The sequence below is a fragment of the Protobothrops mucrosquamatus genome, unplaced genomic scaffold (assembly GCF_001527695.2).
Source record: "Protobothrops mucrosquamatus isolate PMUCROS unplaced genomic scaffold, P.Mucros_1.0 scaffold45, whole genome shotgun sequence".
Taxonomy (NCBI): domain Eukaryota; kingdom Metazoa; phylum Chordata; class Lepidosauria; order Squamata; family Viperidae; genus Protobothrops; species Protobothrops mucrosquamatus.
In genome coordinates, this window is record NW_015386427.1 from 2,869,138 (window position 1) to 2,882,700 (window position 13,563).

At 43.3% G+C, this 13,563-nt stretch overlaps 1 protein-coding gene across 1 annotated transcript in view; it reads right to left on the bottom strand.

Annotated features, from left to right (window-relative positions):
• Positions 1-13,563, bottom strand: part of CALCR (calcitonin receptor) — an 85,998-nt gene that overhangs the window by 57,306 nt on the left and 15,129 nt on the right. Inside the window, exon 3 of the mRNA XM_015811608.1 lies at positions 8,076-8,186. Within this exon, the coding sequence (XP_015667094.1) occupies positions 8,076-8,186 (111 nt within the window). The remainder of the gene's footprint in view (positions 1-8,075; positions 8,187-13,563) is intronic.

The following is a 13,563-nucleotide window of genomic DNA, read 5'->3' on the forward strand; positions in this document are numbered from 1 at the left end:
ACAACATTAGGAAAGATGGATTGACAAGGATGGAAAGGGTGGAAAAAGAATGCAAGGCTGTGAAAACAGAATGCAAATGAGGGGGGCGGGACAACTGAGGCAATTACAGTCAATTAGGAGGGACGACCCTATCACACGGTCAATGAGCAAGAACAGAGTTAGCAACGTTTATAAGAAAACTCCCCACCCCCCTGACACTCACTCTGATGACGCTGGCAGTGGACCAGTGAAAGCTTAGGTTGTTTTTAGTATTGTAAATAGTTATTTTTATTGTTTTAGTTTTTTTAACAATAAACAGCTGGTTTATATCCTTCCCAGAGTTTGAGGATTTTCTATCATTGTATGTGTGTATATATGTATGTGTGTATGTATGTATGTATGTATGTATATATGTGTGTGTATATATATATATATATGTTTTCTGAGGTTTTCGCGGGTGTTTGTATGTAGGTCTTTGATTATTAGGGTTTTCTCCCATGTAAAATTGGAAGTGTCTTGGCGACGTTTCGACGAAGTCCCATTCGTCATCTTCAGGCTGGTGTCTTCAGCTTCATGCTTTTAGGAGTAATGTGTGATCGCAGCTGTTTCTTCCTTTTAACTGCCAGTGGGGTTTGAACTGATTGGGTGGGAGCTTGGCTGTGTTCTGATTGGGTGGAGGTGTGTTCTGATTGGCCAAGGAGCCTGGCTGTGCTCTGATTGGATGGGGGGTTGGCTGTGCCCTGATTGGATGGGGAAGCGTTCTGTTTGGGTGGGGGCTTTGTTGTGCTCAGGTTAGTTTGAGTTGCAGGGGGATTTGAGCTGGTGAGCTTCGTTGCTGTTGTTTGGCTTCGTGTTCGTGGTCATGCCACATCTTTATGGTGGGTGTCAGTTTTCTTCATGTATGGATTGGAGGGGTTTAAAGTGGCTAATGATGCAGCTATGGACTGGCTTCTAGTTTGTGGTCGTGCCTCATCATCTGTGTGGGTTTGGGTTTGCTTTTTGCGTGGATGTGTGATGGTGACCTCCTGTGTGGTTTTCGTGAGTGTGGGTCTGGTGTCATTCTTTGTATTAGGGACTCGTTTGCCAATAAGGCAAACTCGTTTGCCAATAAGTTGCCAACAACTGCGATCACACACACTACTCCCAGAAGCACGAAGCTGAAGACACCAGCCTGAAGATGACGAATGTGACTTCATCGAAACGTCGCCAAGACACTTCTAATTCTACGCGGGAGAAAACCCGAATAACTAAAGACCTACATACAAACACCCGTGAAAACCTCAGAAAACATATAAGGGGCAACACTTCTGCTTAACATGCAGACAGCCCAGGTTTGAATCTCAGCAAGGGTATGTCTGGCTGATGAAAACCTAATAAGGTTAGAAATAGCTATCCCAGTATTTTTTATTATTATTATTATTATTTATTAAATTTATATCCCGCCCTTCTCCTTGCAGACTCAGGGCGGCTGACAATCGATTTAAAAAACATAAATAACAATTACAGAATTAAAATTAATTAAGAAGAAATATTTAAATATAGTCTAATTAAAATATGATTAAAACCCCTCTAAAAATTGCCCTAGGCCAGTCCCGCTTGTTGGAATAGCCATGTCTTAAGGGCGCGGTGGAAGGAAGGGAGATCAGGGATCACCCTGATCTCTGGGGGCAGCTCATTCCAGAGGGTGGGANAGTTTCGCCCCCTATAGTCAGCGATGGAATCAGCTGACTATGCCGAGGCGCCGGTAGCCACAGCCACTCGGTCTTGGAAGGGTTGAGCCTGAGTCTGTTCCTCCCCATCCAGACCCTCACGGCCTCCAGACACCGGGTCATCACGTCAAGGGCATCGTTGGGGTGGCCCGGGGTGGATATGTACAGCTGAGTATCATCATCTTTGTTAGCAATCCAAATTTTGAAAAACACATATGATGTCGCAGTTAAGTGACTGCTGCCTGTGGATGGCTCTGGATTGAGCTGATACAGGCAAAAGACTTCTCCCCCCATATTTGGGCCGACAGGGTGTTCAAAAAAAGCATTCATCCTCTTCCCCTGTTTCTTGTAGCTAACAAAGTGAGAAAGAGCCTGTGGCCTAAGGGGCAACACTTCTGCTTAACATGCAGACAGCCCAGGTTTGAATCTCAGCAAGGGTATGTCTGGCTGATGAAAACCTAATAAGGTTAGAAATAGCTATCCCAGTACTCCCTTAATTCTTTGTTAACAATCCAAATTTTGAAATACATATATACAAACATACATACATACACACACACACACACACATACATACATACATACATACAACCCGCCTTGCCTACCCTACAAGCTTCCATCCAAAAAGGGTGTATGTATGTATGAATGTTTTTACAGATTTAAGGACCTAGGAAAATGCAGAAGACACAAATAGATATCCTGCAATGGAACACAATATGAAGTAGTTTCTCTGTGATAATAAATACAACAAAAAGTAATGAAACAATACAACAGTCATATTTTACAGTGATGAAAATGAGATGCAGCAAAATTTGGGCTTTGCTTATTTCCTTCCGTTTCTTCTTCTGGCACAGCCACATGGAAGGTTTTGAACATGCATGCTTGGCTTCTGTCTGAACTTGAGACATGAACACATTTGTTTAAATCTGGCAGACGATTCAGAAATGTTTCTGTTTTTGATTAATTTCTTCTTGCCAATTTATCTGAATTATTTATGGCATTTTTATGCTAATGTCAACAACAGAAATATTATCTAAGTCATTTTGAAAACAGTCACAACAAAGCTTAGTGATGATTAGTCTCAACAAGGCCAGAATTGTAGGCATGCAACCAATATGTGTCTTCTCAAGTGGCAGGAAGTGATTATTAGCTATGAATCCTTTCAGCATGTATATGGAACAAAATAAACAGATGGTCCATGTTGTGTCCTGAGCCTGCAAAAGCAGGCTCAGGACGTTGCAAGAGTCCCGGGCATTTGCAAAAGCTGCCCGGGACCAGACTGAGTGGTGCCGGCCTTGCGCGCATGCGCAAGGCGGGAAAAGACTGCCTCATGATTGGTTGAACTTCCCCGGGGATCAGAAGGTATAAATAGAGGCCTGCGTGCCTCTGCTCGGGTTGTTCGTAGATTGGAAGCAGAGAATAAAGACTTGTTAGAAATGCTTCGTCTCAAGCGCCATTATTCTCTGGACTTAACACTGGCGACGAAGGTGGGATCCAGTCTATACAGCTAGGAAAGCTTGAAGACTCACCCAAAGAAGTCCGGAAGAGAAAACGGCGTGGAAGTCAGCGTTATCCTGCCAGTACGAAATCACTGGAGGGTGCGTGCGGCTGAAGAAGAAGACCCTGATCCTCGATCATGGCGAAAGTTGGGCGTTTAGCGGAATTCGACGTCTCTCACCCCGAGAGGTGGGAATCTTATGTTGCAAGAGTCAAGACGTATTTCTGCATAAACCAGATAAGGGAGGAAGGCTTAAAGGCTGCCACATTGTTGTGCGTTTGTGGGCAAGATGCCTTTGAGATTGCCGAGAGCCTAATCGCCCTGGACTCGCTGGAAACGGTATCATACTCCGATCTGAAGAAAGTTTTAAAGGAACATTTCCAGCCCAAGCAATCTGTTATGGCTTGGAGGCACACATTTCAACAAAGAGATCAGCAAGTTGGGGAGTCAGCAAAAGAATTCGTTACGGCCTTGAGAAGAGCAGCTAAACCGTGTGATTTCAAGGACTTAGAGGAAAGACTGCGTGATCGTTTTGTGTGTGGACTGCGGAACACAGACTTACAGCAGAGACTGTTCGCCAGGGAAGATGTCTCCTTCCAAGATGCTCTGCGAGAGGTCTCAGCAGAAGAAGCTGCAGGTGGGGCGGTCATGAATATGCGGCCTAAGCGAAACGCTCCAGAGACCGCCACTATTCACAAGGAAGACGTGCGCGAGGAGTCGGAAGAAGATCCTGAAGAAGAGGTGGATAAGCTTTACCAAGCAGCTGGGAGGAGGTCCAAAGATCATCAAGACAAGGGCCCAGCTGAGCTTCGTTGCCTTGGATGCGGTGGACGCCACAAGCGAGCGGAATGTCGGTTCCGTTCCGCCATTTGCCGTGCGTGCGGAAAGAAAGGCCACATTGCTGCAGTCTGCCTGGGTCGACAGAAGGTACAACCGAAGGAAGAATTGAATCTGAAAGGTACCAGGGTGCCCAGCCAAAACAGGGTGGGGTTCTGTGCAACACGCCGGAACATTTTAAGAATAGGCACACACAAACCCCTTAAAAAGAAACTATCTCTTAAGGTGAAATTGCAGGGAGTTCCATTGTCGATGGAACNGCCCCAGGCCCCTGTACACAGGTGGGAGGAAACACACACTCCATGGTCTAGAATACATGTAGATTACGCTGGGCCCTTTCAGGGACAATTCTTCCTGGTTGTTGTTGACAGCCATTCCAAATGGCTGGAGGTCGTGCCTGTGTCTTCTACCACAGCTGCCAAAACCATTCAAGTGTTGAGAAACATTTTTGCTGCACACAGGTTGCCAGATGTTCTGGTGTCAGATAACGGTCCTCAATTTACTTCTACTGAGTTTCAGGGATTTCTACAGGCCAACATGATCCGCCACGCTGCTTCGGCTCCCTTCCATCCTTCTACCAACGGTCTGGCTGAACGGATGGTTCGTGTTGCCAAGGACGCCCTCAAGAAGCTGACTTACGGCAATTGGCATCACAGGTTGGCTGACTTTCTTCTAGCCCATTGTACTACTCCGTGCACTGCCACGGGTAAGTGCCCGGCCGAACTCCGTTGGGGTCGTCGGCTCGTGACTAAATTGGACAGGCTGCATCCGGAGCGTGTAGCTTCACAGGTGTCTCAGCCACACCCACCATGGGTCCTGCGTGAAGGTGATCCTGTCTGGGCCAGAAACTACGGGCCTGGACACCTCTCGGTCCCGGCTGTGGTCTGCAAGGTCTCAGGGCCTCTGTCCTACGAGGTGTCACTGGAAGACGGCCGCGTTCTTCGCCGCCACATTGATCAACTACGTGTGAGGCGGGACTCGCCTGGGGTTCCCCCTCAGTCTCCTCTGGGGGGGAGGAGGAAGGGGGAATGCATTCTGAGAATCAAAATCTGCTGCCAACAACGGTTGTGGGGAACGATACGGGCTCTCAACACCCAAGTTCCACAGGAGATTCAGGTAGCAATACATGGGGACGGGGGCACACTGACACCCCCACACACACTCCAGCCTGGGAGTCCCACTGGAGGTATACTAATTATCCACACCTCACAAATAATACTCCAGACACGGAGAATAACTGGGAGCATACTCACAACTCACAACATGCAAGAGAGCAGGCAAAACAGCGGGGAAACACGTCCTTTGCTGAAATGGCTCATAGAAGGATGTCCCCACGTATAAGGGCTAACAGGGAGGCATCCCTAGACCCTAACACTACAGGAAGGAGCCAGGAAAACCACACTCCGTCAGGGAACACGGAGATGAGTTCAGAGGGGTTGGAAAACTCCATAGGTGGTAGGTCAACCAGGTATAGTGATCAACAGAGTTCTGACTTCTCAAGCCTAAGAGACGGGCAGGAAAGTCAAACTGAAGTCACAAGACAACCACAAGGAAATTCACCTAGTGTGGGAAGCCTCAGGGAAAACATTACAAGTTCCCCAGGTCCGAGAAGGTCGCTCAGGGTCAAAGGCCCTCCCAAATACCTTGCAGATTACGTAAGGTGAGCATGTGAACTGCAATCACTGAACTAGAGGTTCTGACTGGCTGACTCTACGTAAACGATGTTGGGGCTATTGGGTCTCTGTATGACGGAACGGTTCCACATCTTACACACACTGTGTAACTTAGCTTATCAGTTAACTATATAACCATCACTATGATGGCGTCCATGTTGGGCGCAGTATTATTTCATCTAGGGGGGAGGGGTATTGTGTCCTGAGCCTGCAAAAGCAGGCTCGGGACGTTGCAAGAGTCCCGGGCATTTGCAAAAGCTGCCTGAGACCAGACTGAGTGGCGCCGGCCTTGTGCGCATGCACAAGGCGGGAAAAGACTGCCTCATGATTGGTTGAACTTCCCCGGGGATCAGAAGGTATAAATAGAGGCCTGCGTGCCTCTGCTCGGGTTGTTCGTAGATTGGAAGCAGAGAATAAAGACTTGTTAGAAATGCTTCGTCTCAAGCGCCATTATTCTCCGGACTTAACAGTCCAGATCTGGTATGGGAAACTGGAGCTAATCCTGCTAGACTTCCCTATTCTCTTTAACTGACGTTGCAATCTATAGCCTAAGATTGCCAGCAATCATTTGCTTACTTTAAGTGTCTTTAGAACAGGCTGTTCCATTGCATAAGGTGCTATTACAAAAACAAGAGAGAAATCAGAAGTGTGTATATTTTAATAGGTGCCTGAAAGTGCAAAAAACAAACTATGGAAATATAGATTCTTCAGTTTGTCACACACTACCCATTCCTTCTGCTGAGCACAATATATTTTTAACAGTATAGTTTACTGAACAAGCTACAAATAAAGAAATGAAGACATGACTTTCAAGTCAATATGCCCATTCATACAATATTCTAAACCAAAAGTCAACCAATCATGATATGGTATAGCACAATACAGAAACCTATAATTGGAAAAAAATGTGAATGTGGATTGGCTCTAATTGGCATCTTAATCTTCAAGACATTATTAATTCTGAAAGCAATCCCTTGGCAGAAAACTCTCACTCCCACTCTGTAACTGTGGAAATCCCATTTTCTTTTCAACTTGATTAGCTTTATCTCACCTTCTAGCCATCTGTCAACTGGTATTTCAGATATAGAAGTTCAGACTTAAACATTTTCTATCTGCACCCATATAACAGAGTACAATTTTGCTGTAATAGAAAGCAGCAGTCAAACTGAACAAACATGTATAGTCATTCGTATATGAGAACTACATAATGGTAGATTGGACAAAAGTGTCTCTCTTTAATAATTTATTTGAAGGTTCAATTTATCAATCTTTGGGGAAAATACAGATAGTATATATATTGCTATGAATATTTTAGAAATAATAATAAGAACTAAACACTTGATGACTTCATAAAATGTCGGTGATGTTTACAAGGTATGGTTTAAAAAAGGTACAATACTGTACATGATGGTGCAACTGAAGCTTGATAGTACATATACAATAGGGAGAATTTCAATCACACTATTGTGGCTATCATATTGATTGTGTTGACTATATCCCTATAACAGGCATGTCAAACTTGTGATGTCATGTGACATTGTGTGATGTATCAAACGTTTCCAGCAATGGGGTGGGTGCGATTTCAGCATGATGCACCTGGCCTGTGGGCCGGCAGTTTGACATGCCTGCCCTATAAAGTATTATAAGTTTGAGAATTATGTTGCAGTTTATACAGCAGCCTTTCATCATAAAATACAAAAAAAAACTAGGAATGAGATTCATGTCACATGAATGAACCAGTTTCAGTAACTGCTATTTAATTCTCTACCAATAGAATTATGATAAAAATGACTGACATGAAAAATAATGCTATTTTCTGGATTGCAGAGTCAATTGACAAAGAAGATTTAAAGCAAAATATCCTGAACATTCAGTGCAGGTGTGAATAGAACTCAGTAATGCTATAAATAAAAGCTATTTAACCTGCTCACCTTAATTTTAAACAGGAAGACTTCTTGATTTTATTACTGTAATATTTGCATTTTAAACAGGAATGACTGCTTGATTTCACTACTATAATATTTGCATTATATTTGCAAATATTTGCATTAATATTTTTTTTAAAAAAGGTTATTTTCTGTTTGCAGATTACAAATTTATCTGTACACATTCTGTTCTGTGCATTTTTGTCCTATATAGGAGTATTTACAAGTAATTTTCTCTACTGCCCTGCTAATGCATGTATTTTTTAAATGAGAGAATTTGCATCAAAAGCTTGGAGAAATCAGAAAAAAATCACAAAAGATAACTGCTCCAGCGTATGTACAATAACTAGTTGTGGACATGTAAATGCAAATCAACTGTACTTTTAACATTGATAAAAATTATATTTTCATTTCCATATTCCACCGATTGGTTGAAAGTAACAAAGGTACTATACCTGTTGGATCAAAGTCTTGAAAATAATCGGGACAATTCTGGTCAGCATATTCTCCAGCTGGTGTATCATCCCAACACAACCATCCATCCCAGGTCCGGTTACAGTATAACCCTAGAAATTTGAAAGAAATATAGGTTGATAGTTTGGGGAAAAATACATTGGCCTTCTTTCCTAAACTCAGAGTAATGTCTATCATGTTCACAAAAACTCCTAGCATTGTTGTTTTTGCATTAAAAGGCAAAGACTCCTTTGAGTTGAACTTGATTCCTAGTGACTAATTTTCTTGGCAACAATACAGAATTGATTTCCCAGTGCCTTCGGAGATAATTTTTTCAATGACTTAGTTTTTGAAAACTGCCACGTTCACTAAGTTCTGTCACCTGAGGTGGATAATATTGTTATTATTAATTATTAGCAGTTCCTTCACATTACATCCCATCAATCCAGGATAATAGAGTGAATTAAATGAGATCCATCAGAATTTAAATGGGGAGAGTGACTATAAGGGGATAGGATTACTTAGGCAGGTTGGTACTCTTGAGTGTCAGGGCCACCAAAATTTGGATCTGACAGTATAATTATGTTACTTAAACCTTTGTGTAAAAATTGTTAAATAAATGTAAAGTGCTTGGCCGCCCTTGGAATTGCTGCCTAAAAGAAAAACAATAACAACACTGATTTGTTGGGCAGTTTGAAAATAGCTCCCAGGTGCATTTTCCTCAAGATGGGAGGTCCAAGTGTTTCAGTGTGGGTGGAAGTTCTTTTCTTAGAAACACAAAAGTTAAAATGTTCAGTTTTTCTTCTGATAAATATTGACTGCAGGACTCCATCAGAACAATCCTTTTTTTTTTTTTTAGATATAGCACATTTTCTTCCAGACTTTGTACTGGATAAAAGAATTCTATCATGGAATTAATGGAAAAGATTAACAAAAGAACAAAAATGCAACCAAAATATATTTCTGAAAGACAGCACAGTCAGTTATGCAGGAGGCTTAGTTTTTAATTTTGAAAAGATTTGTCATTCTATGAAATGAAAAACATTTGTATTTTTCTATTCACTACAGAAAGTTTTTCACCCAGGGGAAATAAAACAGTTTCTTCTACCTACACATTGAAGTTATTTTTGAAAAGAGGATAAAAACTATTTTTATTTCTGCACAATATGTACTTTCAATCTGGTAATTTGTTATCCCCAATTATTTTTTTGCCTCATTAAAATAATTTTTCCCTTTTTATCACATATATCTTTTCAGTCCTGTGTTATGCAACCTTACCAATAATATTTTTTTTTCATTTAGCAAAGATATTGTTTATTCTCTGATCCCTCTACTGAAGAAGGTAGCATTTTTTAAGAGCTAAAAGAGACCCCTTCTATATGTGCCACTATTTTAAGGCTTTGAAATGGCACACAGTCAAGTTAAATGGCAGGGGATGAGAACAAATGGTGCGTCATGATGCAGTGGATTTCTTTTGGATATGTTCTACCCAAGGAGAAAAATTGACAAACTCTTTTATAGATATTTGTTAGAGTACCTTGCTTAAAACAGTATTATCAATAATAATTCTCTAATATTTATTATTAGGATCTAACATTCCTGCCTTAGGAGAATGAAATCCAAATTCCAAAGCTTCTCAAATATATTATATAAAAGTAAGCTGTTGTTGTGAGGACTTTAGCGGCAATAGCAGTATTAAGTGTTTTAGATCTACTCAACATTAAAGATGATATTGAAATTAATATCTCACAACCAGGTTTCCTAGACTGCTTGCCTCTAGATATTTCATACCACAATATGCACTAATTATATAAAAATGGTAAAAATAAATGTGCATTCCCAAAGATGAGAAAAAAAGAACTTTTAAGATATTCAGATATTGGCAGAGTGATGCGGACTTTTATGTGCTTCACTGTGAAAAATTAATATTTATCAAAAGAAGAAAATGACTGCATTGCAACATAATTCTACCAACTTTGCTATATGGAAGTCAAATCTAATCTTGTCAGAAGAAATGTAAAATCTAACTGCTATGAAAATAAGCTGCATAATAAAACTACATGTGGCAAAACAAGAATAGGTTTAAGAATTAATGGGGTGTTGAATGATTATTGATTGAATACAAAAGTAAATGAAGACATAGGAAGCAAGTACATCGAAGACAATATAAATGAGGACTGAATCACAAAACACATATTTAAGAGTTAATATATTTAAAGATACTATCAGGACTGGATGGAGTTAATGAGATCCTCAAAAGGAAACGGGATAAAGTTAAATAATAAAATTTATAAATTTATGTACAGATGGTAGAAGCAAAAATTTTGCTAGGATACAGCATTATAGAGAAGTTGGTGAATATTTAGCTATTTTCATTAATTACCTTTTTCTTGTTGCAATTTGTTTGGCTTAGTATTTCTTACTCTTTTTCTGCGCTTTGTATAATTCCTTACCCAGGAAGGAAATGGTTATGTATATATAAGTATGCATGTAAATAATTTGAAATACAGATAGTCCTCGACTTGCAGCAGTTCATTTAGTGACCATTTGAAGTTACAATGGCACTCAAAAAAGTGACTTATGATCATTTTCACACTTATGACCATTATAGCATCCCCATGTTCACGTGATTTGCTTTTGGATGCTTGACAACTGGTTGCAATGTCCTGGGGTCATGTGATCACTTTTTGTGACCTTAATAATAATAATAATGATGATAGAGTTGGAAGGGACCTTGGAGGTTGTTAAGTCCGGAGAATAATGGCGCTTGAGACGATGCATTTCTAACAGGTCTTTATTCTCTGCTTCCAATCTACGAACAACCCGAGCAGAGGCACGCAGGCCTCTATTTATACCTTCTGATCCCCGGGCAATTCCAACCAATCACAAGGCGGTCTTTTCCCACCTTGCGCATGCGCGCAAGGCTGGCGCCACTCAGTCTGGTCCCGGGCAGCTTTTGCAAATGCCCGGGACTCTTGCAACGTCCCGAGCCTGCTTTTGCAGGCTCAGGACACAACACCCCTCCCCCCTAGATGAAATAATACTGCGCCCAACATGGACGCCCCCATAGTAAGGTTTTGTGTAAATAACTGTTGTATTAATGTCACACTGTGTGTGTAAGGTGTGGGGCTGTTCCGTCGTACAGAGACCCGATGTGCCCCAACCCCATTTCCATAGAGTCAACCAGTCTGGACTTCTAATTCAAGTTATTAATATATACATGCTCACCTTACGTAATCTGCAAGGTATTTGGGAGGGCCTTTGACCCTTAGCGACCTTTTCAGACCTGGGGAGCTTGTAGTGTTTTCCCCGTTGCTTCCCACACTAGGTGAATTAACTTGTGGTTGTCTCGTGACTTCTGTTTGACTTTCCTGCCCGTCTCCTAGGCTCGAGAAGTCAGGACTCTGCTGTTCACTATACCTGGTTGACCTACCACCTATGGAGTTTTCCAACCCCTCTGAACTCATCTCCATGTTTCCTGATGGAATGTGGTTTTCCTGGTTACTTTCTGTAGTGCTAGGGTCCAGGGATACCTCCCTGTTAGCCCTAATGCGTGGGGACATTCTTCTGTGAGCCATTGCTGCAAAGGACGTGTTCCCCCTTTGTTTTGCCTGCTCTCTTGTATGTTGTGAGTTGTGAATATGCTCCCAGTCATTCTCCGTGTCAGGAGTATTGTTTGTGAGGTGTGGATAGTTAGTATACCTCCGGTGGGACTCCCAGGCTGGAGTGTGTGTGGGGGTGTCTGTTTGCCCCCTGCCCTATGAATTTCTACTTGAATCTCCTGTGGAAAGTGGGTGTTGAGTACCCGTGTTGTCCCCCACAACCATCGTTGGCTGTTGATTCTGATTCCCAGAATGCATTTCCCATTCCTCCTCCCCCCCAGAGGACACTGAGGAGGAACCCTAGGCGAGTCCCGCCTCACACGTAGTTGATCAATGTGGCGGCGAAGAACGCGGCCGTCTTCCAGGGACACCTCGTAGGACAGAGGCCCCGAGACCTTGCAGACCACAGCCGGGACCCAGAGGTGTCCAGGCCCGTAGTTCCTGGCCCAGACAGGATCACCTTCACGCAGGACCCGTGGTGGGCATGGCTGAGACACCTGTGAAGCTACATGCTCCGGATGCAGCTGTCCAATTTAGTCACGAGCCGACGACCCCAACGGAGTTCAGCCGGGCACTTACCCGTGGCAGTGCACGGTGTGGTACGATGGGCTAGAAGAAAGTCAGCCAACCTGTGATGACAATTGCCGTAAGTCAGCTTCTTGAGGGCGTCCTTGGCAATGCGGACCATCCATTCAGCCAGACCATTGGTGGAAGGATGGAAAGGAGCCGAAGCAGCGTGGCAGATCATGTTGGCTTGTAGAAACCCCTGAAACTCAGTAGAAGTAAATTGAGGACCATTGTCCGATACTAGAACATCTGGCAACCCATGTGCAGCAAAAATGTTTCTCAACACCTGAATGGTCTTGGCAGCAGTGGTAGATGACACAGGCACAACCTCCAGCCATTTGGAATGGCTATCAACAACAACCAGGAAGAATTGACCCTGAAAGGGCCCAGCATAATCTACATGTATTCTAGACCATGGAGTGTGTGTTTCCTCCCACCTATGCACAGGGGCCTGGGGCATTTCCGGCCTGGACTGCTGACATGCATGACACCCATGTACCTGGGCCTTGATGGCCCGATCAATGCCAGGCCACCACAAATGGCTGCGCGCAAGCGCCTTCATCCTGACAATCCCAGAGTGGCCCTCATGTAAAGAAAGCAAGCTTCTAGCCCTCAATGAGGCCGGGATCACAACTCTAGATCCTCAGAGGAGGCAGCCATTGAAAGTGGACAACTCGTGCCTCTTGACCCAAAAACGTTGAAAATCCTCCTCAGGGCACCTGTCAGGCCAACCTGACAGCACCCATGTCAGCACGCGTTTGAGCGTGTGATCAGTGGCAGTTTCAGCAGCCACATCCCTAGCATTAAGGGGACACTCAGGCAACTCCTGAATGGACAATATGTATACAGCAGGAGCGGGATCAGGCTCCACAGTAGGCAATGGCAGCCTACTTAAGCCATCAGCATGGCCCATTTCCCTGCCAGGCTTGTGAACCAGTGAATAGTCATAAGCTGACAGAAAGATGGACCAACGCAGCATACGAGGGGACAGGATGTGAGGTGTTTGCTTAGATGTAGTGAATAACCCCAGCAAAGGCTTGTGGTCCGTAATGACCGTAAAATGGCGGCCATAGAGAAAATCATGGAACTTTTTAATTCCAGCCACAACAGCCAAAGCCTCGTTATCAATTTGAGCATAGTTGTGCTCAGCAGCAGACAATGTCCTAGAATAATAAGCCACAGGGACCTGAGTCCCGTCAGCCATCAGATGGCTAAGTACAGCACCCACACCGTAGGGGGAAGCATCACAAGCCAGACACACTGGCAACTGCTCATTAAAATGAGCTAACACCGCATTGGATGTAAGCAAGGCCTTAACCTC